We start from the raw sequence: 27,277 nt of genomic DNA, 5'->3' as shown, positions 1-27,277 counted from the left end.
GGGAAGTTCAGAGGCGCCTCCGGGGCGGCGGCGGTCGCTCGCTGAACGCCTATCGCTGGCTCCGATCAGCCCCCTCCAAGAGACGCGCCGCCGTGACCCGACTGGCCGAGTGGGTCACGTGACTGGTCGAGGGCGTCACATGACGTCGGTGACGGCCGCTGGTTGGTGGATGCGGCGCCGCGCTTTTGGGCGCATCCCGCGCGCTTTAGGTGAGAGGTGAGATTTGCCTGTATAGGTCAAATTCCTGCCCTGATCCTCACACGGAGCGCAACAATGGCAAAAATAGCTCACAAAAATGTAAGCGGTAGCCCTGTAACATACAACGGGATTGAGCGCAAAAGTGTGATCTTTATGTGTAGAATGTTGAGATACATATTCATATGATTCATAAGTGCTTTCCGCCATTGCATTGGAATAATTCCACAAAGCTATAGGCCCAGCACAAGCTCAATGGAGGGCAATACCTCTTGGTTGTACTCCCACTTTGAAAATGTTTTGTTTTTAAAGCGTTACGACCGAAAGTAAGACGCAAATCTGGAACGGTTAAACCGTTCGGGGCTTGGTTTATTTGCTGGTTTTGGAGCAATATTTCTTTTCTTTCTTGGGAAAATAAAATTAGGAAAGTTCTGTGGTATGCCCAGTTCTTTAGACCGAGCTGATGTAGTAGATATGAAACCATTCTTTTCAGCGAGTCTGTTTGCGTTGAATGACAATTTTTAGGTTAACCTTTTTGATTCCTCACCCTTGGTAAATTGATCTGATGGATATTATTTTTTTTAAATTATAAGAGTCGCTAAACGGAATTGAACGAAGCTGGTTTCAACCTACTCACCTTTACCAAAGTCTCATATTGTCCTCCGACATGAACGCAGAGAAAAATGGTCTGAACTCCCTCGAACCTTTCTGTTCCGGCTCTTTAGATTGCGGCATGTAATGGATGATAAACGTTGAGGCATCGAATTACAAGCGTTCGTCAGCTACAGGCAGAGTACTAGATTGGACCAACTCTTGAAGTCCAACGCACTGACAGCTGAGTGATGGCATTACCGTAAGCCTGAAAACCCTACAAGCCTCTAATCTGACCGTGCTTACAACCGAGCAGTCCCAATTCCCTACGGCTTTCAGAATGACAACGAGCCGTTTGGCGCACTATCCCCCCACCCCCTCTCCCGCGTGAAGGGGGGGGGGGCTGGGTGAGCCCACCAACAGATAGTGTTTATAGTTTGCCATAAACATTTATCTACGGTAGCGCACTTCAAAGAAGCCTCACCGCTAAGCGCGGCACATACTCGCTCGTTTATCAATGTCAATTATGGAAATCCAATCCGCAGATAGACGCTTCAAAGTGCTCGTCCGCCTTCCGAGAGCTGTTCAATCCGTCCCATCCTAACTCGCTGCAACAAAAGGGTCGTGCCGCTGTCCCAATCGTTCGGCGCCGGACGCCGCTTAACGGGAAGCCGTTCATTTTCCGCTAACTGGGTGGTGTTGCTGTTTCCTTTAAAGCTGTAAGGCTGGCACACCCCGTGTTTACACAGTTAACACGGCGTCCGCACCGACCGATACTTGAAGGCCGACCCGTCAGTTGTCTCTCCAAACAAACACCGGACGCTCCAATAATATTTCTGCTGCTAGAAGTCCCAAATGGATGAATAATACGCCGGTGACATCCGTTTTACCGGGCCGTTCTTCCAGCGGCTTGCGACCGAAAGCCGCCAGTGCTACATGCTGACCCACAGCAGTGCGGCACCGGTGTCACGTGTGCGTCAACGTCCCTCCCATGGCTGCAGTACCGCCGAACGTCTCTCTGGAAACGGTCTACTGCATTTCATGACCCCTGACGAGCGGAACTCGGCCGAACCAACGCGATCGTTCTGTGGTTTTTCCAGAAACCGATCCGGATAGAAAAATCAGAGCGGATAATAATTGCATTGGTACGCCGGAACAAAGCCGTTTTATGGCAGCCAGATTACTATACATTTCTTCGCAGTTTTTGCCGAATTTCAAGGGCGCACATGGGTGATAAGGGTTCTTCAGTATGCCAGTGAAGTCCACAAATCGAAGTTTGGCCTAAAGTGGGCGGAAACAGTGAGCACTTGTCTGAACTGCACAGTGGCTGTGGGGATGTGCCTGGCAGATAGTGATGTCCGGAAGTGTAGCGGGACAATGTCCGGGTGTGTCCGGACGGCGGGGGCATGCGTACCCACGCGGACGCACCTCGCCTCCCCTCCGCTCCCCGCCGGCGCCTCCCCACGTCGGCCATCTCGGAGACATGTCTCTTGTCACTCCCTGTCTTCGGAGACGACGACATCCGTCTTTTGTCGCCTGCCATTTTGAAGACATCTGCCTCTTGCCACTCCCCGTCTCCGCTGAATTCCGTCGAAATCCAGTTGAATTGGTTGCAGAAGCAGATTTATTTATGGAGCCCCTTCACCTTAAGACAAATCTAGATTCCAAACTAGTGCACAACTGCTCGTCATAATCAACAAGACAATTAACCTATTTGGAAACCACCGGATTCGATATTTTTCTCACTAGAGCCAACATGTTTGCCGGTGATACATTGAGGGATGACGCTGGGCTGAGAAGATATCTCCGTGGCGCCTGGCAGATCTGTGTAAATGGGAGCTGTAGCACGCGTGCTCGGCCTGTCCTTGCTTCTCTGCCGCCTGCAATTGCAACGGCGTCTTTCACCTGGCGGCCAGCTCGGCTTGTCTCTCACCTGGCGGCCAGCTCGGCTCGTCTCTCACCTGGCGGCCAGCTCGGCTCGTCTCTCAGGTGGTGGCCAGCTCGGCTCGTCTCCCACCTGGCGGCCAGCTCGGCTCGCTCTCACCTGGTGGCCAGCTCGGCTCGTCTCTCACCTGGCGGCCAGCTCGGCTCGTCTGTCAGGTGGCGGCCAGCTCGGCTTGTCTCTCAGGTGGTGGCCAGCTCGGCTTGTCTCTCACCTGACGGCCAGCTCGGCTCGTCTCTCACCTGGCGGCCAGCTCGGCTCGTCTCTCACCTGGCGGCCAGCTCGGGTTGTCTCTCACCTGGCGGCCAGCTCGGCTCGTCTCTCAGGTGGCGGCCAGCTCGGCTCGCTCTCACCTGGCGGCCAGCTCGGCTCGTCTCTCACCTGGCGGCCAGCTCGGCTCGTCTGTCAGGTGGCGGCCAGCTCGGCTTGTCTCTCAGGTGGCGGCCAGCTCGGCCCGTCTATCACCTGGCGGCCACCTCGGCTCGTCTCTCAGGTGGCGGCCAGCTCGGCTTGTCTCTCAGGTGGCGGCCACTGCGGCCGCCTATAACCGGGCGCGCTGAATCGCAGGTGCCCTGCCAACACGGCCGCGTGCCAACGAGGCTGCGGCCGATTCGCCGATAGCGGCGCGTATTGGCACCCGGGACGGCCGGCCCTGGCGCCGCGCTGTGTCAGCTACCGCCGCCGAGGCCGGTGGTTTCCTCGGTTTGCGCGGTCTCCCGGCGGTCTCAGCCGGCGGCTCGGCGGCTTGGGACGCGCGGGAGTCTGCTGGGTCTAATGTTAGCGGGCTTGGGCTGCGACAGGTGGGAAATCGTCGTGTCAGACGCCATGGTGGTGCCAGCGACGGCGCGAGAAAATGATGACTCGGGTGTTTTACTATTTCATTTCATGTATTTGCAGCAAAACAGAGCTTAGCGATGCACCGTAAATGTTGTGTGGCGCTGTGACCGTCCAACATTTTAGGTAAAACGGTTGTAGGGCCGCGCAATTCTCTCCTCTAGTCTGCGCCTTTTGCCCACCTCCAACAATTTCAGATGCTCCTCGGAAAAAAAATAATTGAATGACCAAAGAAGTCTTTTTTTGGATCCCGTTGCTGTAGTGCAAATGTATGTAATGCTATGAATGTGAGCATGATGAAAAAACCACCGCCAAGGTGGCGCCATTCCGACGCCACGCCCACTCTTAATGTATGAAACCGCAGCGATCGGCGTAGTCAGGACTGGACCGAATTCCAATGGCAACACAAGTTCTGTAACACATCGCAATGCCACCACATTAAAACTCACCTTCGGCCAGATAAATCCGCAGCTCTCAAACCCGCTCCCTATCTCTCTTAATTCCTCCGGCCAGTGGGTTCTTGGAGCCCGTCGAGAGCCCTTACGAGTGATGTTCAGCCCCCTCCGCCACCCCACCCCCTTCGGCACCTCACCAAACAGCTCCACAGCTCCAGCCAACATATCCAGCGGCGGGAGGGGCCAGTACGTTTTACAGTTACATCACTGTTGCTGCTGTGGTAAGGGTAGGAAGCGGACATTACGCGGTCACGATGGACGTTCCGCGGAACGCCTCAGCCCACTTCGTCCGCGGGACACGGTGTACGTAAACAGCGGCGGCGACGTGTTTGGTTGTCTCGGGCAGACGCGACATGTGTTCGTGCTCATATATTCGGCCATACATTGGGATAAAGGTCAGGCGCCTCGCCGCAACATGTGTCCACTTGGCTCTCCCTGTGGATCAGACCCGTGATGACGTCACCGTAGAGATCCTCTTGGCCCTGCTGGTCGAGCTGAATTACTTTCTTAAATTTCTTGCTTAAAGATAAGACAGCAGCAATGGCATTGTTCCCTGAAGAAAAAGCAAGAAGATGGAGATATAAATCCGTTAATATTTCGGCAACATGCCCTTATCGAAACAAGTAGCAGAAGTGAATTCACTTCTGGGATTATGGAATTCACTTCTGCTATCCGTTCCGATAAAGGCATGTTGCCGAAATACCAACGCATCTACATCTCCATTCTCCTGGTTTTTCTTCGACGAATAAGGCTATTACTACTGTCTGATCTATGTGCATAATGTTCCTCGCAAATGCACTTAACAACTTACATTTCTTACTTATATCAGGTATGGCTTTAATGTGACGCCACACTCGCTAGCCCAGGAAGGCGAGTTGATGGACACGAAACACATACGCCGGTAAGGGCAAGTGAAGGAGCCGGATGCAGTGACGGTCAATGACAGTCAGTGACAGACAACAGACATTCGGTGCGTCCTACACGCACATCCTCTACACACGCCTAGACGTGGCGTCTGGCGACACCACCAAGTGCCGTTTGACAGGCACATGGCATATATATATATATATATATATATATATATATATATATATATATATATATACATATATATATATATATGTATATATATATGACATATTTACATATATATTTATGTATATATATATATATATATATATATATATATATATATATATATATGTATATATATATATATATATATTTATGACAGTCACACGTCAGACGAATGACAGACGCATGACGGACATATGGCAGGCACCTGACAAATGCATGACAAACGCCTGGCGGATGCATGTCTTCTAACGGACGCACGGCGCCTCACAGGGCACCCATCTGGTGACAGACACATCTGTTGTGGCAGACATCACTCCCCTCACACAACATCGTCTCATGACAGCTCACATGACAGCCGGCTGCCAGCCGGGTGACGGACCGTGTCCGTCGACGCATCCCGTCCGTTAATGCTCGTCCCCGACAGCTTACCCCGGGCGTTGGCGGGGGCGGGAGCGGGGTTGCGGGGCGGGGAGGGGTGGGTGGGGCGGGGCGGGGCGGGGGTGGTCCGCTGACCGAGCGCAGGCGGACCTCGCTCCGACGTGGCGCAGGTCACCGCCTCGGGCGATGAATGAGGCCGCGCCCGCCTGCTGACGCTACCTCGAGCGGGCGGCCCTTCTGCGCTGCTCAGCGCCCCCACATCCGGCCCGTTATCTAAGCCAGTCGCCCCGCCCGCGCCCGCGCTCATCGCCGCCAGTTTGTCCGCTCTGAGGCCTCGGCTGGGTGGCGCGGCGCACTTGTCGCGGCGCGCTCTGCTGGTCTCGTGATGCTTGACAGCCGTTACAGCCCTGAGACAGCGCGCACGAGCCTTATCGGAGCCAGGGGCGTAACCAAGGCCCGCCTGGATCTTTTTCCGTTTTTCACTAAAATCGGTGTGATCAGTACTTACCGAGCTCGGCCCCTCCCCTCCCCTTCGTTAAGAAATTTTTGACTGCGCCCCTGATTAGACCCGTGGGGACATCATGGAAGGGGGAGGAAACCTCCTTAAGTTGGGTGAATCTTTCCATGCAAGCCTCACAGATCATGGTTTGTAGTGACTTCCACGAAAAGAAGGACACCCGCGGACCAGATCAAAACACGACGGCCTCGATCTTCTCTTCCCTTGCCCATGGATGTCTTTGCATTGTAGATTTTTACTTAATTTGCGATGCTTACAATTGATAGTTTCTAAGATCTCTATCCCGTTCTGCTGACTCCGCGGCTGTCATACTGATGCACAGTGTTCGTCGCACTGTCATCTGGAAGCATATGAAGTGAAGATGAAAGATCGCTGCGGAAAATCTGCACGAAGCCCACCATTCTTGCGTCACATAAGTGAATTATGCAACGCAAGCAAATTAGGCCTTGCAAACGCTTATCTTTGGAGCACATGACTGCACAACTGCGTCATTTCCTTCTCGTTTTCATGGTATCTCTGTTTTAGGCAGACTTCCAATCCTCACGCTGCGAAAGTTCTGAGAAGTGTTGTTTTCCGCACTGGCCTATTGGACCTGTTCCCCAGTAGTGGACAGACGCAGTTTGCTCTGTTTGATACTTGAACCACGGTGGGTAGAGGACAATACGTCCTTGATCTCATGCACCGGGAGGGGAACGTCAAAGTAAGTGTTGCTGTTGTTGATCGGACCTGAAGTTTGTGTTGAGTGCTTGTTTTAAATTAAGCTGCGCTGAATTCGTTAGGTATCAGAGAGTTCCGAATATTCCGATACTTATTTTAGTATTCAGCAAAAGAGTTAAAAAAGGAAAACAGGAGAAGCAAATAGTTTTCAAAATGATTGCAGGACACACTGAAATTCCAAGTTAATTCTTTCCGCACCCAGCTTCGATAGCCCCGACATTAAAGCCAACGACTGGGGCCCGTCAAGATCCGTGAGAAGTTGCACACATGCGAGCTCCAGGCGACGGCGCCTGAGGCTGAAGTTGTTTCACCCTCCGCTCGACGTTTTCCCCAGAACAGTTGTTGACTCTTTCTCGAGTTCTGTTAGTCGGCCTGCCTGTGCTCTACACGACTGGGCCGAGCCTAGCATACCCACTTGCTTTGATTTCCAGAATTGATTAGCATTGGGCGCCAGTGCTGGCGCCGCTCTGTGTTACGGCAGGCCCGCATGTCAGGCGCCGGGCGCTGGTGGTCTGTCGGCCCGGCCGCTGGCAGACCCCAGACCCCGCGGGCCCAGGCCCAGGCCATGACCCAACCTGTGACCCAGGCCCTGACCCGGGTTAAGACCTAGACCGAAACTCAGGCCCAAACCCAGATCCAGATCCAGACCAAGGTCCAGATCAACATCCAGGCCCTCGTCCAAGCCCAGACCTTGGCCCAGGCCGGGGTTCTGCCCAGACCCTGGCCCAGGCCGGGGTTCTCGTGGCCTAGTAGAAGTACCTGCAAGAACTTCTAATAGGGGCTCAGTTTTGTAAAATAAGTTGGAGGAGGCAGAACAGTGAAAAAAGTGCAACCAACCCACAAAATGTGTCAAGAAACGGGATTCACCCAGAATTTGTCCCATTTTCTTCTCAAAGTTGTGGGGCCGGAACTTAAGTGTGTGTGTGCGGGCTGAGCCCCCTCTCCTTAGCTGAATAGAAAACTACGCCCCTAGTTCTAAACTCTGTGAAACTAAGGTAACTCTGGGCTCCGCATCCTCTTATTCCATATCTCTACATCCCCATTGCATACTCTGTCCCAGTTAACTCCTGCTCTGCTCGCTCCTGATCTCGTCGGTCCGCAATTGCGCGATATTCGTTACCGTGGGAGGTGCCTTGCCTAGCGCTGGGGTGCACCAGACCCCAGCTGACCAGGAGACATTCCAACTGTCCGGCTAGCTCCGGCATTCCGGTCCGCCCGCAGCTCCGCTCCGTTAGCCGCGGATATTTTGTGTTGCGTAAGTCGGTCGCTCGTCAGCACCACGTTTAGCCACCATTCCTGACCCGCGCGTTGCCTCAGGCACCGTTCCTGGGCGGCCTGCTCCCGAGCGGTGCGTGGTGTGCGTGACCTTCCGACCCGGGGGGGGGGGGGGGGGCGCAGCAACCTCGACCCGCTGCGCCGGCTCCAGCGCCGGCGTCCGCGGCGGCGCCGGCCCTGACGCGCGGGATGACTGCTCTTCCGACGCTGGCAGACGGCTCTTCCGTTCGGGAAGTGGTGTGACGGGCCGCTTGGCATGCATCGCCAGCTCTTGACTGGGCGGTTTTTGCGGTGAGGCCGCGGCGGCTCTGATGTCGCCAGACGCGGGGATACGGCAGTCCCCCTCCGCCGCTGAAGGGGGGGGGGGACAGTGAGAGGTGCGGAGGAGGCGTCACGGGGTCACGGGTGTCCGACAACGTCGTCGATGGGCGAGAAACAACGTCGATGGGCGAGAAACAGATAAGTTATGAGCTGAAGAAGCTCGCATAGACGGTGAGAAACAGGGAGTCTGAAAGAACGGTATGAACTGAAAAAACTTGCATAGATGGTGAGAAAGAGGGAGTCGGAAAAATAAGCAAGGAAGAAGCGGAAAAAATCAAACACGACAGAAACGGGAAAACAGTAGCAAGGGGCAACGCTCAGCTGTTGCAGGCGACGTCCGCGCCTTTACTGACAACCCGTCCAACGACACTGGAAAAACCCCTCCCCTCCCGAAAACTGAGACGTGCAACGACGCGCGGCCTGGCACCACCTTCCGCAGCTCCGGAGACGCGGACGACGTTGGCGCCGGTCCTGGGTCGACTCCTCCGGGGTGGCCGCCGCCGTTGCGCCGGTCGTCGTCCCGACGAGGGCTTGTGACGCCGCTGTGGTGACCGCGGCGCCGGCGGCGCTCGCTCGCCTGTTCGGAGCCGGCCGTGAGCGCCGGTGACAGGCTGCGATTGGCGGAGGCGGATCGGCGACGGTCTAAGCCGCCCGCAGACGACCTCTCGTCGCTCGACGAGACCGCGCGCGGCGTGGCCCGATCTTCAGAGAGCGTGTCGGCTGTCCGCCTCGTTCGTTGCCTTCGGTCGGATGTGTGAAGGACGGCTGGTCTTCATGCATCTCGTAAAGCTGTCCAGGGTGCCTGCTGTCAGTGAACGATGCCTTATCCCCGTCTTTGTTGGCGGCACGCTCCGCCGGAGCCGCTGACCCCCAACTGCAATGTTTCAATGTCCCTCCACTTGGGTGGCAGCGATGTGGACATTATGTAATACTGCTACACCTCCGGCTTGGGATTCACTGCCTGTTATCTCTCCCCTTGCCTAAAATCGGCAATCGCTATCGAGCCGGTCGGTGATCAGCCCAGCCTCTATGCGCGCCTCAGGCTTGACAAATGGATCTGGCAGGTCAAATGTCAGGGTTCGGGGTCAAACCACAGCGGATTAAGTGCCAGCGAATCGGGTGCGGAGGCCGCCGGAGAGCCAGGATTCTGGTAGCATGAATTTATATTTACACTCTGGGCACCGTTCTGGGTGGGTCGCGTAAAGCCACTCGCCTACTACCTCGAGGGTGGTGGTGGGGATGGGGGTTAAAACCCGTGGAGCTATCACATGTTTCCGGCAGTGTGTCACTGCTGCAGTCTTCAGCACCGCAGTTCCCCGCCTACCGCAATTGGGAACACGCCACACGACTGGTGGCAAGCCTTCAAACCCACGGCCTTGCGGTGATAAGACAAACAACACCGGAGGCGGTCCATAAATTTCCCGACCTATCCCTCCCCAAACCCACCCACCACTAGCAGCAGGTTGTGAACAGGTGACCCTCGATGACGGCTGGGGCAGGGGAGGGGGACTTGGCAGCCAGGTCGCCTTCGGGCGAGGTCTTGTTCCGGCTGTGGCGGCTCGGCGCCGCCGGTATTGGCCCGAGACCACGCCGTTTTTATCGGCCGGCGAAGGCGACGGCGCGGCCGCCGCCAAATGCACCTGATCCCGCATCGCGCTGCCTCAGGCTGGCCGGGACAGCGCGCCGCGGGCTCACACGAGCCGGAGACGCACCCCTGACCGAGGGGTAGCGGTGCGATGGACGCGACTTTGGTCAGGGGGTGGCAGAGAACAGATAGGGAAAGGGCAGGGGCTTGAAATTAATGGTAGGAAAGTCGAGAAGATAGAAAGACCCTGTCCTAGATTGTGAAGGTGTGGTGGTGCGTACTGCCAAGAAATCAAAATAAACAGAGGGCTTGTTCAACGTTGGCAAAACTATCCAAACTTCAGACTGAGCGAAGAACATGACGGTGAAGAGATGCTGAGAAGCTTGCTTTAAGCGTGATGCATGCGCATAAATTCCCTATGTCGTCTTTGCACACCTTTCCTGTTGTTATCTTTATGTTCCTTCGGCTGCGCCAAGCGTCGCATATCCGTGCTGGGTTTGTGCATGTCTTTTTGCCGGCATTTCTTTTGATAGCTATCCGTGGAATGCCATTAAGAGATGTCGTGAGTCGTTAGAAGTGTATGGCAGAGCGTTTGAGATTCCTGCAGCCGCCACTACCATGGGACCGTTCTGGCATCATAAAGTCGGGCTCGTGCATGTCTCCACGAAATCAGAAATGCATCGTGGTGAAGGCCGTTGCAAGACTTGGGCGCAGGTGCGGAAGCGGTTTGGTCTGAACTGGCTGGCCGTTGATGGTTCTGAATACATTACCGTCGGTCAAGCCGGAGCCGGCGGTCGCCAGTCGTGCCCTAACGTGCGGCAGCCGCCGGGCCCGGCCACTTGCGCAACTGCACGCCCGCGCAGCACTGCACGACCGCGCAGCACTGCACGCCAGCGCAGCACTGCACGACCGCGCAGCACTGCACGACCGCGCAGCACTGCACGCCTGCGCAGCACTGCACGACCGCGCAGCACTGCACGCCCGCGCAGCACTGCACGACCGCGCAGCACTGCACGCCTGCGCAGCACTGCACGACCGCGCAGCACTGCACGCCTGCGCAGCACCGCACGCCCGCGCAGCACTGCATGTCCGCGCAGTACTGCACGCCTATGCAGCACTGCACGCTCACACAGCACTGCACGACCGCGCAGCACTGCACGACCGCGCAGCACTGCACGCCCACACAGCACTGCACGCCTGCGCAGCACTGCACGACCGCGCAGCACTGCACGACTGCGCAGCACTGCACGCCTATGCAGTACTGCACGCCTATGCAGCACTGCACGCTCACACAGCACTGCACGACCGCGCAGCATTGTACGCCTGCGCGGCACTGCACACCTGCGCAGCACTGCACGCCCACACAGCACTGCACGACCGCGCAGCACTGCACGCCTGCGCAGCACTGCACGACCGCGCAGCACTGCACGGCCACACAGCACTGCACGACCGCCTAGCACTGCACGCGTGCGCGGCACTGCACGGCCACACAGCACTGCACGGCCACACAGCACTGCACGGCCGCAGTGTCAGCTGATCATGAACATTCGCGAAACGCCGCGGGCCGGGCAAGGTTGCATTCGACTTCCGACGACCGACGTGCCGATCGTCACCCCCGGCCAGATCGCTGCGTGTCGCTCGGGCGTGCTCCAGCCGAGGGGGAGGAGCGGAGGACCGGAGCACAAGGGACGCGGCGTGACAACGGCCGGGTGACGGAGGTCGCAGGGGGGGGGGGGGGGGGGGCGGGGCCGCCTGGCCGCCCGTGATAGGCGGCTGGCGCCGGGGACGGACTGCGAGAACACGGCAGGCTGATCCTGGCGACCTGACGTGGAGATGGACCCAGTCGGGGGTCGTGACAGAAGGGAAGGCTGAGCCCCGGGGACGTGACAGAAGAGAGGGCTGAGCCCCGGGGGACGTGACAGAAGGGAGGGCTGAGCCCCGGGGGACGTGACAGAAGAGAGGGCTGAGCCCCGGGGACGTGACAGAAGGGAGGGCTGAGCCCCGGGGGACGTGACAGAAGGGAGGGTCAAGCTGGAGACGTGACAGAGGGGAGGACCCAGCCGGGGGTCTGACATAGCATAGCCGTAGACCTGACGTCCCTTCAGGAGGCCTTAGGAGGGATTCCCTTTAACACTTGTGATATTTGCATATCCACTTCCGATTAGGCAAATTCAACACAACTCGCTGAAATAAACTGCGGCTGCCAAAAAGCAATTGATCGCTTAGAGCGCTCATTTGCGCTGCAAATGTGTTGCAAACATCTCCCTGATGACACCGTGCTGTGCAGAGAAGCGAGGCAGTTTCGGTCGGGACAGCGGTGACATCATCACCTGTACGCCCATGGTGACGTCATCACCACCCGAGGCGCGCCCGGTGGCGGTGGCTTCGGACCCGCGTGACAAGCGTCGACGTTGCGCGGCCGTTTATTTGCGCAGGGCGAGTGGTGAGTGGCGAGGAGAAGTTTGTGCGTCCGAGCCGTCGGTCGAGCGTGACCGCCTCCTCACCGCCGCGGGTCGTTCACACGTCGACACCCTGACCACTGGCCTCAAGCCAGCTGGGGGCGACGAGGGGTCAGCTGTGGGGCGCGGCCAGCGGCAGAGGGCTCCGCCGCTCTCCGGACCAGAGATGTGGCTTCGAGAAGGGAGTGGGGGGAGCTGGGCAGTGAGAAATGACGCAACTTACACCGAAAATACGCCGACAAGCGGGTTTCCCCCGGATCTGGCTGCCTTTTCCTCAACACCGGGGGCTGGAGCCCAAGTTGAGCTCGGGGGAGGGGTTGAGGCCCCTAAGGCTAAACAGTAAATTACACCCCTGTCCCATACTCCAGCTCGCCGGGTGAACACCGCTGGACGTGGCGTTCACCTCATGTCGGGGGTTCTATACTCCCGTGCGCCGTTCGTCCCTCAGTCACTCGCTGCCGCCACTTGACCTGTCTTCGACGCCGCTCGGTGCCGACGCGTGCGGCGGAGGCGGCCCGGCGGGCTCATCTGTAGCGGGAGTGGCGCTGAGTCACGGCAGGCGCCGCCGCCGCCCTGACACCGTCGTAACACTGCCGTGACACCGTCGTGACACCATCGTGGCACCGCCGTGGTGCCATCGTGACGTCGCCCTGACACCGTCCTGACACCGCCCTGACACCATCCTGACACCGCTCTGACACCGTCCGGTCAATGCCAGAGCCACACCGGGCCTGGCAGGCACCTGAGTCACAGCGAGGAGACGTCCTGCGCCGGTGGCCTGCTGGCGGTGCTCGATCTCCGCTGGATTTTCCGCCCGCTTCCTTCTGTGCGAGGTGTGACGTTGTTACATATCCAGCCACTGGCGACTCTTCCACTTCGCCTGGCGTGTGGCTACTCAGCACTCGCGCGGCGGGCTTTGGAAGACCTTCGCCTCGAGGGAAGCATGATGCTGGACGTTGTTTTGAGAGCTGTACGTTGTGCAGGCACATCGACGCTCTGTGTCGAGGATCAGACTACCTGATCGGCGCCCGCTTGTCGGTGAGGCAGTACCGTAACCCTGACGGCTTTGACCAGCCCACCAGCCCGCTCGCCAATTGTTCCGTCTTTTGAAGAGTGAAAAGGGGGTCACGTAAACACGAACCTCTCAGCAGCTCCCGATTAGCCTCCAGGTCATCCCCTCTGGCTGCCGGAGGTCAGTATCACGCTTCATTATCAGTATCACGTCTTAGTATCACGCGTCAGCGTCAGCATCACATCTCAGCATCAGCATCACACCTCAGCATCAGTGCCACGCCTCGGCATCAGCATCATGCCTCAGCATCAGTATCACGCCTCAGCATCAGTATCACGTCTCAGCATCAGTATCAGACCCCGTCACAGCCGGCGCTCCTGCTCGGCCTGCCAGCCCAGCGCGGCGCTGGAGCCTGTACCGGAGTACAACACAGCTCCAGCTCCTCCACACAAGCCCCGCGCACCTGTCAGACGGCCAGTGCCTCCCAGTCTCCGCGCCGAGCTGTTCCAGCGGCTGGCAACGGCCGCCGAGGCCGCCCGCTGTGGCACTTGGAGTCGGATCAAGCGAAACACCACTAAATCATAGCCCTCCGGGAAGCGCCGGCGCCGGGGACCCCGGCCGGATGGTGGACGGTCGGACCCCGACCGGATGGCGGTGACCTGTTCAGCCGGTGGTCGGACCCCGACCGGATGGCGGTGACCTGTTCAGCCGGTGGTCGGACCCCGACCGGATGGTGGTAACCTGTTCAGCCGGTGGTCGGACCCCGACCGGATGGTGGTAACCTGTTCAGCCGGTGGTCGGACCCCGACCGGATGGTGGTGACCTGTTCAGCCGGCGGCGGGACCCTGATCGGATGGTGGATGGTGGGACCCTGACCGGATGGCGGTGACCTGTGCAACCGACGGCGGGACACCGACCGGATGGTGGACGGTGGGACCCGACCGGATGGTGACCTGCTTTGCGGCCGCTAGTCCTCTGGCGCTGACCGGGACGCGGTCGGTTTGATTGGCGTGTCTGTTCGCGGCGGATCGGTTCACACTCGGTGGATCGCGGTTACTAGTTTGGTGCAGACGTGGCCGTGGCAAGCACATTTTCATCCCGCAATAATTTACTGCTTACACATGTGGGAAGAAGACAAGGGTGCAGTTGGATCTGTTTACCAAGCCCACGATTATAAAGCGCTTCAAGCATTCGCTTGGCAGTTGATGGGTGGAAGCAATAAACATGAATGGGAGCTAACGGCTGAGGCATTGTTAATCAACATCAGCGTAATTGAAATCACCACTTCGAGAGAAGCCTGAACCAGTTGAAAGCGGTTTGGCGCGTTTCAATCCATAAATATTGCACATGATGAATAGCCATGATCACCCTTTTAGCCTGAGGAGCAATAAGGCTAGTATGTTGCATTGAACCCTACACAGAAAAGCTCACTGGTCGTTCGCTTTGCATTACCGTGTTATAGCTTTGCATAAATGACAGCTGTGAGAAATAAGCCATACGCCTCTGAGACCAGATGTTGGCCTAACATGAAAAGTTAGTGCCTGATCAAATGAGGTCAACATACTTGTAGCCATATACCTTCGTCCTTAGGGTGATGAGGTCATGGTCCTTTAGCGCGATGTCAAGATCGCCGTCAGAGCCGTCGCACAACCTAGCTGCAGTGCGCGGCGCAAAGCCGCCATTTTCGTCTCCATTGTTCATGAACCGGGTGCTGAAGAGGACCGTGCCACGCGAGGTTGATTGGATTCGGATTCGGATTCAGATATGTGATTCGGATTCAAATTCATATATGTGATTCGGATTCAAATTCAGATATGCATTTATCAAGGATCCACAACCACGGTGGCTTTTCACCTGCAACATCAGGAAAAATAAAGCGCTGAGAATAAAGACCTGGGAATGCCCCAACAAGGCACGAGGTGCGCGCGATATGTACACACCGGCTTTTCAGTGGCGTCTAGGCAGGATTACACGTTTCAAACCTCCATCCCTCCATTTAAATCCCCTGGACCGTCTCCGGACCGGCGAGCAGCCCGGCCCAATTTTAGCTCGCACCTGTTCGCGAGCCGACAATCTCCGGCGGCGCCATTAAACCAGCGGGTCGCGGATTACAAACCTTTTAGCCGGCCACAAAAACCGCCCCGACACTGACGAGCCGCGCGCAAAAACCGACACGCGCGGTCCCGGCTCCGACCCGAACACGTGCCGAACACGTGCGGCACGGGCGGCTCCACGGCGGCGCGTCGCAGCACGCGCGCTCGCGGCCGCGGTACCGTTACGCGGGTCAGGCAAACAGACAGTCAACGCCGGGCGGACGGTGCGCTGCTGGACTGGTTGGTGGTGCAGTCCGGGTGGTTTGCTTACATAGTCACGGACCGACGGCAGTACCTCCCAAATATGTACTTAGCTCCGGACCGCTGGCGAACCCAGACAGCCGAAGGGCGGACGGGCGATGCCGGTTGGCATTTGATGGTGGTTCGGCCGCGGTGACGCTGTTTAATTATCAAGCATTTTGTAGGCAACAGGCATTTGGACCGGCCTCGCGCAGTGATTGGGGCCACGTGACATGCGACGAACCGTGGGCACCGTAGGCAGGACGCGGTCACGTGGCCTCGTGCGACTGATCCAGGCCACAACGCATGATTTCCGCTCAACCCTGGTGTTTCTCGCGGCGGGAACTGTTACGCCGGAAGTGTTCAAATGGAGGCGAATAGAAACGTGACGTTTGAGCGTGATCGCCGTTGTTGATCATCTTGGTGTCGTCGTTTAACAGGAGGGGCTCCAATCCGTCTGGTAAGACGTACGAGGACAGTTCCCGCGTATGATAGCATGGGTCCTTTGCAAAACATGACCCGACCAGTCTTTGGCATACTTTCTAACGAAAGTTCGCTTTGCATTTCTGGCTTCACTGGTTGCCGCAGACTGAGAGCGAACAGGAACGACGGTGTGGCCGGCCGTGTGGAGAGCAGGAGGGGGAGCGGGGGGAGGGGGAGGGGGGGGGGTACCTAGCGCGTGTGGTCAGGGGCCGACCGAGCCCGCCGCCGCCCACCGCCACGAGACGGGGCGGCGCGGCCACAGCTGCCGGAAATAAACTCCGGACATGTGCGAATTGCGCCGCGGGACGACAGCGACGAGGCTGCTCCTGCCGATGGGCAGCGCGTCTCTCTGGCGCGTGTCTCCCGCGCGTCTCTCCGGCGCGTCTCTCTCGCGCGTCTCTCTGGTGTGTCTCTCTGGTGCGTCTCTCCCGCGCGTTTCTTTGGCGCGTCTCTCTGGCGCGGCTCCCTGGCAAGTCTCCCTGCCCCGCCGCTCTCGTGCTCTCCCGCCCTCCGCCGTCGCTCCTGCTCCTGCTGGCACTCGCTCCCTCCTGATCCTTCGCCGCCCTGAGCTGACTCCCGTCCTTCTCGTGTGGATGACGTGGGTGAGAGACGCGACCTGGCGACACACCAATCCGTGACGCCTGGACAGTCAGGCGGCCTCGGCCTCGTTTGAGATCGCATTGGCTGGATGGGCCTCGATGGCATCGGTCTCCGTCATTCCGACCGCCTGTAAAACGCGGGGTCATGGGGGCGCCGGCAGAACTGTGCCATCCACTGTGTAGCCATCCAGACACTCGTCTTTAAGTGCCGCCCCTGCCAGTGGGTACGTCTCTGGCGTTGAGCCCGCGCACCGCTACCTCGCACACCCCGCGCGCCGGGTATCTGAACGCCACCCGCATGGCGGGTGACCTGCGCGGTTCGCACCCGCTGGCACCCTCGTCCTCCCCCCCTCCCCACCCCCCACCTCCCACGTGATTAGGACCGCCGGCCCGCCCACAGCCGTGTGCTCGCCCGGGGCTTCCGTGTCCGGGTGGCGGCGCTGCCGGCGTATTTTTGGCGCGTCACCGGCGACGGGACGGCTGCGCCTGAGGTCGAGTCGTTGCCGGCATCACGCGCACCAGGGGGCCGCGTTCGCCTCGGCTTAGATGGGGTGACAGCTGCGTTCGCCTCGGCTTAGCTGGGGTGGTAGCCGCGTTCGCCTCAATTTAGCCGGGGTGGCAGCTGCGTTCGCCTCGGTTTAGCTAGGGTGGCAGCTGCGTTCGCCTCGGTTTAGTTGGGGTGGTAGCTGCGCTCGCCTCGGTTTAGCTGGAGTGGTAGCTGCGTTCGCCTTGGTTCAGCTGGGGTGGTGGCCACGTTCGCCTCGGTTCAGCTGGGGTCGTAGCTGCGCTCGCCTCGGTTCACCTGGGGTGGAGTTCCCGTGCGCCGCGTTGACCCGCAGAGCAAGTCACGCGGCGCAGTCGCTCGTGGGGCGCTTGGAGTGCCGTGTCACACGGTGAACGAGCCTCCTGACAGTACACTGGGGTCTACGGACACCGGCAGCGGTGGAAGGCATCTTCGGTCAAATAGATAGGGGATTGGGTAGGCATGAAAGGGCCAAGGTCCCTCCAGACTGGTACTCCCCCCCCCCCTCCCCAAGCTTGTACCAAGTCCTGGCGAGAAGCCTCCCCTTTATCCATGATTGTTTGAACAGAAGTCCGTCACCAGCCCTGTCGGCCTCCACTCGGCGACGGGTTCGCCAGTCGCCGCCGCCGGCGTTCCGTTGTTGCTGGGAGCGGGTCGGTGGCAGACTGGTGCTGGTGGCTGGTGGTGGTGACTGGTGGTGGTGACCGGTGGTGGTGACTGGTGTTGGCGACTGGTGGTGGTGACTGATGGCTGTGACTGGGGGTGGTGACCGGTGGCGGTGGCTGATGGTTGTGACTGGTGACTGGGGGTGGTGACTGGTGGTGGTGACTGGTGGTGGCGACTGGTGGTGGCGGTGATGGGATCCTCCGCTGCACCATGAAGACGACGGCGCGAGCGTCCCCGGGCACAGCGGCGAGCGCTGCAGCAGGCCGGCCGCCTCAGCAGTGCGCGTCTCTAGCTCATCCTCCCTCCAGCCACCCTCCGAGAGCGGTCGGGCGACGAGTGCCGGCGGCGGCGGCGGGAGGAGGCGATGACGCGCGGCCGGCCGGTGCCGCCGACAGACGGCACCGGCCGGGTCCGGCCGGCATCCGGCCGGTGACGGGCGCCGTCGGCGTTGACGAATGGCCGCCAGAACCGGCCGCAATCGGCCCGGAGGCCGCAGCTGCCAACCATCACACCGATGGATCTCCGTGTCCAGTCGCGAATTGGCGGGCATCGCTCGGACGACGGCCGACGCGGGGGGCGGTGCGTCAGGCCCGCCCCCGCCCGGCTTCGGCCCGGTTTCCGCCCGGCTCCCGCCCGGCTCCCACCCGCTCCGCGCGGCTCCCGCCCGCCCCCGCCTGGCTCTTGCCGGTGCTGAGGGAGCTCCCCGGCTCCGTTGTCCTCGCGAGACGCTCCGGCTCCCCCGGAGAGTATCTCGCGAGGAACGCGTGTCCACTCCGAGCGGTGCGCCGCGAGGACCGGCGGTGGCACGTGGTCCTCGCGGGCGAAGTGTTTGCCTCGATGAGGACTCCGTGCTGGAACTGCAGGCGCCGGCACCAGGGCAGCCGGTATGCGAGACCGCACCTTCTGACAACTCGGGCGGCTGACGCTGCAGCTCACGCGAGGTTGCAAAGGAAGCAGTGACCAGTCGTTTCGTCCGCACGCACTTGACATTTGTGACGTCACGCCCAGCTCTGGCCATCTCTCCTTCTTCCAAGAAATGAATCCCCGGCCATGCAGCCGGGCAGGGCTTCAAGACTGGCCTGTGGCGGTCTCGTCCCGCCCTTGTGCGCTTCTCCCACCATATGCGTGGAAGCCCTCGAAGAGTTTTAGTGCCAGACGAACTATTTTTGATAAATTTTAGCCATCACGATTGCTATTGCAACAGATGCCGGTGCTCTTCAAGGTGATGGCGGCAGCTGCCTCCACCTGCCGGCCTGGCGGCGCCGGCGCCGGCGCCGACCTCGCATTTTGCGCGGGCCGGAATATGAGCCGGGTTTGCGGCAGCACGGCCGTAAACGTAGCCGGCGGTGCGGCGGGGCCAGCCATTGTCGCCGGCGTCCTCGAGCGCCGATTGGCTGAGCTCATTAGCCCACCTGTTGGCGGGACCAATGAGCTGCGGCCAGGTGATCCGATATGGTGATGGCCGTCGCGGAGGCGTCGGGCGGCGGCGCTCGGCCGCGGGGTCACAGGCTACGGCAGGGGTCAACGGGCGAGGTCAGAGGTCAGGCATGTCATTTGTAATGACTGAACTGCACATTGTGGCTGACCATGGGTCCCCGGAGCTGCCTGGACGACCCCAGAATGTTTTGTGGCCCCAATGCGGTTTTGCGGACATACCGAAGGTAGTGTGATGTCCGAATGACATTGTCTCTTGCTCGTCCTTTGCCACTTCGTGGAACCATCGTCAAACTTCGAGTTAATAGACACCCTCAACGTGGCAAATCAGAATATATGATGCTGGTATTTCTTGCTCGCAAACATGGTACATAAACATACATGAGCTGCACCCAGAAAACAAGCCTCCCACATACTGCAGACATCCGCCAGGGAAGACTGTACGTACAGAGAACAGGTTCCTTGACTGCGGTATGTCACCACCTCTCCTCTCCGACCGACCAGCCCCAGGGCGTGACCCCTGCCGGCCGCCGCACAACATCCCCAGCCCGCCGCCGCTCAGGCTTGAACTGGGGACCGTCGGGCCGAGCGGCGGCGGCGGCGGCGGCGGCGGCGGCGGCGGCGGCGGCGGCGGCGGCGGCGATCGGGATCTGGCGAACGGTGGACCGGCCGCCGGATCCGGGATCGGACGCCGATGGAGCCCCGACCGATCCTATCGCCGCCCGGCTGCTGTTTTAAACATGCAGCCTGCAGACAGCGGCAGCGGCTGGGGACGGCAGCGGCTGGGGACGGCCCGCCGCCGCCGCCGTCACCGCCGCCGGCTGCGAGCGACCGCCGCGTGGCCGGCCGGCCGTGCGACGCGGCGTGTCACCGCAGGTCGCTGCAGTGACTGCGGACGCGTGCTGGGGACCAGTCACTGAACCCAGCGTCGGAATCGCACTGCCGTCTCCAGGGCCTCTGCTGTCTCCAGGACCTCTGCTGTCTCCAGGGTCCCTGTTGTCTCCAGGGCCCCTGCCGATTCCAGAGCGTCTGCTGTCTCCAGGGCCTCCGTTGTCTCCAGGGCCTCTGCTGTCTCCAGGGCTTCCGTCGTCCCCAGGGCCTCTGTTGCCTCCCGAGTCTCTGCTGTCTCCAGGGCCTCTGCCGTCTTCCTGGCCAGTGGAGCCTGCTCCCAGTGACGTCATCTGAGTCGGCCCGTCTGCAGCGGCGGCCCGTCAGTGGCCTGCAGTTGCAGTTGATGGGTGACGTCACAGGCGTAAGTGCGAGCCCGTACTGCGCCAGAGCCGGAGCAGCGCTGCTGCCACCGCCGGCAGTGTCCCTCCCTGTCGACCGCGTCGAATCTCCGGGCTGAACCCGCGCCTGTGCCGCGCGGCGCCGTCCGCAGCCCGCCGGCGGTTGACCTCTGACCCCGCGGACCGGCGGCGATGTCGTAACTGCCCCGCCCCCTCCCCTGGCCCGGGCGCCCGGCAAGCTGGGCGCCCACCAGGTGCGCGGCGTTTGCACGTGGGCGGGTGCACGCGGGGGGTGTCTGGCGTCTGGTTCTGCGCACGGGTTTAAAGCCGGCAGAGCTGGAGCGGCGACAGCCACACTACGCGCAAGACCGGGGCGCGTCTAGGAAGGGCGGAAAGTGTGCACGCGCCGGCGACCCAGCCTTCGGAGGGGGACCGATGAGGGTGCTCGGGGGGCGCGTGGCTTCGGCGGATGGTACTGAGCGAAACCGGGAGACATCACCTGATGCCTCATCCGGTTGCCAAATGTGACCGGTAAACAAACGGACGCTCGCGGCTCTCTGCGCTCTCGCGCGGCTGCTGTCGGAGCGCAGGAGATTGAGGAAAAAATGGAGATACAAATCCTACTTAAATTGGATGCTTTCCCTAAATATGATTGCGGTTAATGGCCTCCGCGCAGCGGAAGTGTGGGCCTAGTATCCGCTAGACCCCCTGTTTCTATCGCCATCTTTGCATGACGACAACCGCGGTGGCAGCACTGACGAGGATGCTGGCGGCGCCGGTTCGCTTTGTTTTACATTGGTTCGCTCTTTACGCTAGAGATAATATCCTGGGTTCAAACCGTAGCATATTGAACAGCATATTTGCAGCCTTTCAGCTCTAGGTGAGGCCAGTTAACGGCAGGGAAACTCTCAGCAATGGCAGTTGCTTTCGTGCATATCGTCATGTACGAAGACAAGACCGCTAAGTCAGTATGATTTCATTGCTTGGAGATTGCTAGTGACATGGTTATCTGAATGTTTGGCTCGGTTGAAGAACAACACAATTACAAGACATCGCTATGCCGTTAGAAAAGCTAGTCTCGTTCAGACTCGGGGCTGATGTGAGCCTTCTGAAAACCCAGCCGTTACTGCGGGGAGGCGTCCTATGTAACCCGCGTTGTCAAAAATCCATTCCACCATGGCCTGCGTGAGTCAGCCGGCGTCGCCATGGCAATCTCGGGCAAAATTTCTCTCGCAGCCGCGAGTGCCTCGGGCGATCATGCATTAAATCATTGTTATTGCAGCGGAAGCTCTTTCATGAGCGTTGCTTTCAACTTCGGCTCTGCTCCTCAGTGAATCAGCCTGCAGCCATTCGCTAATTGCCGCGCCTATTTCCTCATAAATTTTCCGCGAACTATTGTCCGACGTTGCAGTTTTGTTTTGATGGTCCTGACTCATCGTGAACGGTCTTGACGGGTGCTCTACTGGGAAGGAGTCCGTGCGCTCTGTCACCGACTCCGAACCACTGCCAGCGCAGGTTGCCTCGATCAATAAGCTGGAGGGGGTGTCACTGCTGGAGGGATGTTGGCAAAGTACGGTGGCAATGCACATTGTTTTCCCTGGTGTCGGCTACTCAAAAAGAAGTCGCACGTGTTTTGAACTGTCAAAAGGGAAACCGTGATTGAAACTTCATCGAACTACACAAAAGCGCACTTTGCATAAACAACATAACACATCTGCTTCAAACGTATACTTCGCAAAGAATCATTACAATCGTTCGATTTAATTCGCGTACATTCTGTCTAAAAATCATTTCTCCGCGATGCCAAAGCCGTAGTGAAGCCAACCAAGCCCGGCGCCATGGCCACAGCCCGAATTACCGACGAATACCCGATCACCTACGATGCAACGAAGGCGCCGGTGCCCTACGGCCGCTGGGCCCCGGGACTCATCACAAGGTGGCTAACCTCCAGACAAGTGTATGAGAAGCAGCGCACGCTCTTCACGCTTTGCGACTACCTGCACGACCCCGAACACATCACCTGCTGTCTGCAGACAGGTGCGCACCTCTCTGAGTGACGGCGCGAACAGGTGGCCGTCGTCCGGGACGACCGGCTGTGCCCGAACACCGCGCTTGCAAGTGACTCGCCGAACAGGTGTCCCGCAGAACGTGACTCCTCAAACAGGCGTCCCGCAGGGCATGACTCCTTAAACAGGTGTCCTGCAGGGTGACTCCTCAAACAGGCGTCCCGCAGCGCGTGACTCCGGAGCAGGTGCGCCCGCGGAGCGTGACTCGCGAGCAGGCGCGCCCGGTGTCATGAGGCCGGCGTCCTCCATTTGTCTGGCGCCGGCCGGTCAGTCGTGCGCGTCGCTGGCGAACGGCACCGCGGTGGCAGGGCCTGTACCTGTCGGGGCGGGCTGGAGCCGGGGCCTCGGGCGGGCCGCGCCGACAGGTGGCGCTTCGCCTTGTATCTGGTGACGGCGACGGGACGGGCTGCCGGCGCTCTCCGCGGAGGACTTCAGAGCGCCGACCCGTGCCACACGCGCCGGTCTGCAGTTTGGACGAGTGCCGGTGTTCTAGGTGTCCTCTACATTGTCTGCAATTTAGGTCCGTCCGGTTTTGTTTTGCTTAGCTGACAATGGAATGGTTTTCACGTAGCCCTCGCAGTAGGCTTCTGGGCGATAATTTTTCTGGAGTCATCCTAGCCCCAGCCTGTGACCCATTCTGGCCTTTTGAACCTGCACTGGTCAGCGCAAACCTCTCTTGATCACTATTGAAGCCTGCTCATGCAACCGCTGACCTTGCTAATTTGCCGCGACCTCTCCTGTTCCTTCCTGAATCCTGCTGAACCGTCCTGACTCCTCGTGACCCCTGCTGACCTGTCATGACCTTTACTGATCCTTGCCATAGCCTGTCGACCATCGTCCTGACCCCTGCTGACATGCCGTAAACCCTACTGATTCTTGCTATAACCTATCAACTACCGTCCTGACCCTTGTTGACCTGCTGTGACCTCACCGGCGCCGGCAGGTCTGGTGACAGTGCTCTGTCGTCTGCTGGAGGACGATGACTCGATTGTCCGCCACAAGTCGGCGCAGTGTCTGGGCGTGATCGCTGGACATGCCGTCGGTCGTGAGGACCTCCTGCGGCGGGATGCGCTGACCCACCTCAGCTGGCGCTTCGGCGACTCTGTGCCCCTGGTCCGCCGCAACGCCCACCAGGTCATGAACTCTCACTCACCTTCAGGTCACTTTCACCTCAGCTTCATGACCCTTCCTTTCCCCTCTCCCCGGGGACGCAGACTTGGCTGGCGGTTTGCGTTCGGGGCAGCGCGCGGCCGGGTACGCTGGTTGCGGTTGTGACTGCAGCTCGGGGACAGGATGAGCCGTCCCCGATGCTGAAGCCGTCGTATGACATGTACGCCCACTCATCTCACCAATGGGCGCTGCACGTGACGCAAGATTTCCTGATCTTAGTGCTGTGCACGATCACATCGTCTTCCGTTCCACGTAATGCACTTCCCATGTTCGAGGTGGCAATTCTTAACACGAGACGCATATAAAGCCTGCCTGCGTCACTGTCCGCACGCGGCTCTTCCTTGAACATGCTGCTCGTCGGGCATCACCGAGAGCAGGGGCGCACCCAGCGCATAGCATTGGGAGGGGTGATAGAGCAGCTTCGGTGACACCGGAGATCGCGTATCTCAACAACACCAACAAAAACATTGTATCACGGTCCTCTCCCCCTCTCCCACCTTCGGCGGCCTCCACGCTCCCTCGCTGCGTGCGCCCGTGACTGGGAGGTGTCGGTGACTGCGTTGATGACGCGTGCTCGCTGTTTACGCTGCGGCGTCGGCGGCGCGGAAGGGTGTGGACGGGCCGGACGGCTGATGTGGGGGCCGAGCCGGTGGGCCGGGGTCCCCTCCCCCTCTCCCCACCCTCCCCCTCCCCTTCCCCCCGGCCGGGGTCCGCTCAGCGGCCGCCGCGACGCACCGACACCGACGGGTGTGCGCATGCGCCGGTTGTCACAGGTTTTGACATGTGTATTGGAGTGGGCGAATTTTTAGGGTTGATAGGATGATCAGCGTAAGCTGGGGAATATATTTTGAAGGCACCGCCAGCCACAAATTAGATCCGGTTGTTACGAGCTTTTCTAACACCGTGCGTCCAAGTTTGTGTAGTTTCGAGCAAATACTTCGGCGCGACGAGCCAACAAGACCCAAGCGCTCACGTTTGACTCGCATTGAGTTAACGACGTTATGAATGTTTCGTTGTCTGCATCTGTTGGAACAAATTTTGTCCCCATTTAACTGGCTTCAAAATTGAAAGAGAAAAGCCTCAAGACAACTTAGCATAGGTGGATGGACTAAGACATACTGCCTGCTAGGTTAGTTTAGATTGTTTTCAGTACAGGTCTTCCAGACTTGACTTCAGTTTTCAGGTTTAATTTTCCCGTGTCCTGCTGCTTCAGGCAAGGAGGCAATAAACCATTTTGCGAGGAAACCTTTACCTAACAATGGATACTTATGCATACCTCCCAGAATGCTTAGCATCATCCAAACCGAACTGCCCCAGAACTCGAAAGCAAAATGGCCTCAGACACAAAGAGCCTCATTGTCGGCGAGTCCCTCCACGCCGACGCCGCCCCTTGACCTGCGCTGACCTTGACTCCTTGACCTGTGCTGACCCGCGCCCAGGTGGTAACGGCGCTGCTGAAGACGCCGGAGGGCGTGGAGGCCGGCCTGGCCTGCGACCTGATCCCGCAGCTGTTGTCTCACCTGCTGACAGAGCTGGGGGAGATCATGCTGCTCTGCCTGACCTCGCTGCAGCCGCTGCTTAGAGAGGTGTGCTTGGCTGGCACCGTCTGGGGCTTCAGGGCCTTCATCCTGAACTGTATTCGGAGTATTGCTGTCCTCCTTAACCCCTGGCCAATTTGCTTTATTCTCTTCTCGTGCCACCAGCTCAACCTCATATTCCATGCTTTTTTCTTCCCTTTCTTGAATGGTATCGCATTATGGTCATCTTGTTTCATTCTGTTCCTGTGTCATTATCTCAGTGTCATGACCTGCCTGTAATTTCTCCCCTGTCTTGGTGGCATCGCATATGCTTCTTCTGACGCACCTTCCGGCCTGTTTGGGATTATCCTACCGTCGCGGAGCTGCACCAGCTGCAGGATCGCCAGTCAGCTCTCTCTACGACCCAATGCTGCTTGCCCTTCCTTGCTTTGTAGACTGTTTTTGTCGATAAGTTCATGAGCCGTTCCGTCCTGATTTGGCCACTTTCCCTAAGCAGCCAGTTGCCCGGACCCCGCTTCAGCGCCTTCTTTTATCTGTGTGACGCTTCCACTGGCTCCTCGCGAGCTGTTCGGTCGTGTCCCTCCCTCCCCACCCACCCTCCCCGGTCATCTATTACACTCGAGTCGTGATCAGATTGGCGTTCGGTGGCGGCGGTGGCGCCGACTGGGCGCCTCCGCCGCCACCGGGCGACCCCTCTGGCGCCCAACAGGCGCCAGCGCCACGCCACGACCCGATATCGCTCTGACCCAGCATGGACCTGTCGGGATTAGGCGCTGTCCCCAAGCACTTATCCGGAAGGCCGCCGGCAGCCGATCATTCCTCGCGGTTCTGCTTTTAGTGGCCGTCCGGATTTGTAGGTGCGATTGTGTTAACCGTCTGCAGGAATTGGCTCCGTGTCACGCTTTCGGTTCAGCGAAATACATTGTTCCCCTGACCTTGCTTCCAGCCGGGCCGCGTCACCGGGCCCGTTAAGCCTGCGCAACGGGCTGACGAAATGCTGATGCCGCGTGTTCGGCCGCGGACTGTTATCAGTTCACGGGCGCGAGCTCGTCCCGTCCCCGATGGCAGATGACGTCCTCACCCGCCTCGTCCTCACCTGACCCGTCCTCACCCGACCCGTCCTCACCCGACCCGTCTCCGCCGCCAGGACCCCCGCCGCGGTCTGGTTCTGGGCGGCGTGCGCACCATGAACCAGCTCTTGCTGTCCGAGGTGTCCTCGATCCGCGCCGCAGCCGCCGCCTGCCTCCACTACCTCTGCCTGCCGACGCAGGGCAAGAATGAGGCCACCGCGCTGGGCTCTCTGCCGTTGCTGGTCCGACTGCTGAAAGACTGGGACTCGGCGGTGCGCACGCAGGCGGCCGCCGCCGCCGGCGCCGTGCTCGTCACCACGCCGGCCAAGATGCTGGCCATGCAGCTGCCCATGCTGGATCACCTGCTGGCGCTGACGCGGGAGGGGGACGTGCCCGAGGCGCGCATGCTGGCGCTGCAGGCGCTGGCCACGCTGGCCTCCCACCCAGAGGCCAGACGCCGGCTGCGGGCCGAGCGTGACGTGCTGGATGATGCGAGCCAAAGTCCGAACGAAGGCGTCAGCCGGTGCGCGGCCCGCGCCCTGGAGGAGGTCCTCTGGGACCCGTGAGAGGTCCTCTGGGACCCGTGGGACCCGGTCGGCCGGCCGGCCCGGGCCGCGGGGCCGGCGCTCGGCGCGGGCTCAGCCCGGCCCTGCTCGGGCGGCGACCCAAGCCGCGGCTCCCGACTCGCCGAGTCTTGTCCGACCCGAGCGCGTGACTCACCGCCGGCGGGGTCCGCCACCGCCGGACGTGTTCCGGATCGCAGTCAAATTGGCCTGCCGTGGGCCTCGTCTCCGGTCAGCCAGGGTCC

The 27,277-nt window shown here is 59.6% G+C and overlaps 2 protein-coding genes across 2 annotated transcripts in view; both read left to right on the top strand.

Moving 5' to 3' along the window:
- The window catches only part of LOC119106456 (pro-neuregulin-2, membrane-bound isoform-like), a 71,021-nt gene that overhangs the window by 24,425 nt on the left and 19,319 nt on the right, over window positions 1–27,277 (top strand). The gene's annotated exons all lie outside the window — the stretch shown is intronic.
- On the top strand, window positions 22,318–27,049 carry LOC119093925 (radial spoke head 14 homolog). Its single transcript, XM_037216945.1, has 4 exons — window positions 22,318–22,662; window positions 23,635–23,825; window positions 25,301–25,447; window positions 26,547–27,049. Exons 1-4 carry the CDS (start codon window positions 22,464–22,466, stop codon window positions 27,033–27,035), a joined length of 1,026 nt encoding a protein of 341 aa, XP_037072840.1. The 5' UTR covers window positions 22,318–22,463; the 3' UTR covers window positions 27,036–27,049.

This window comes from Pollicipes pollicipes, unplaced genomic scaffold (genome assembly GCF_011947565.3).
Source record: "Pollicipes pollicipes isolate AB1234 unplaced genomic scaffold, Ppol_2.1 Scaffold_1600;HRSCAF=1878_pilon_pilon_pilon, whole genome shotgun sequence".
NCBI classification, from domain to species: domain Eukaryota; kingdom Metazoa; phylum Arthropoda; class Thecostraca; order Pollicipedomorpha; family Pollicipedidae; genus Pollicipes; species Pollicipes pollicipes.
Note: the sequence above shows the minus strand (reverse complement) of the source record. Positions and strands in the feature narration are given on the sequence as shown.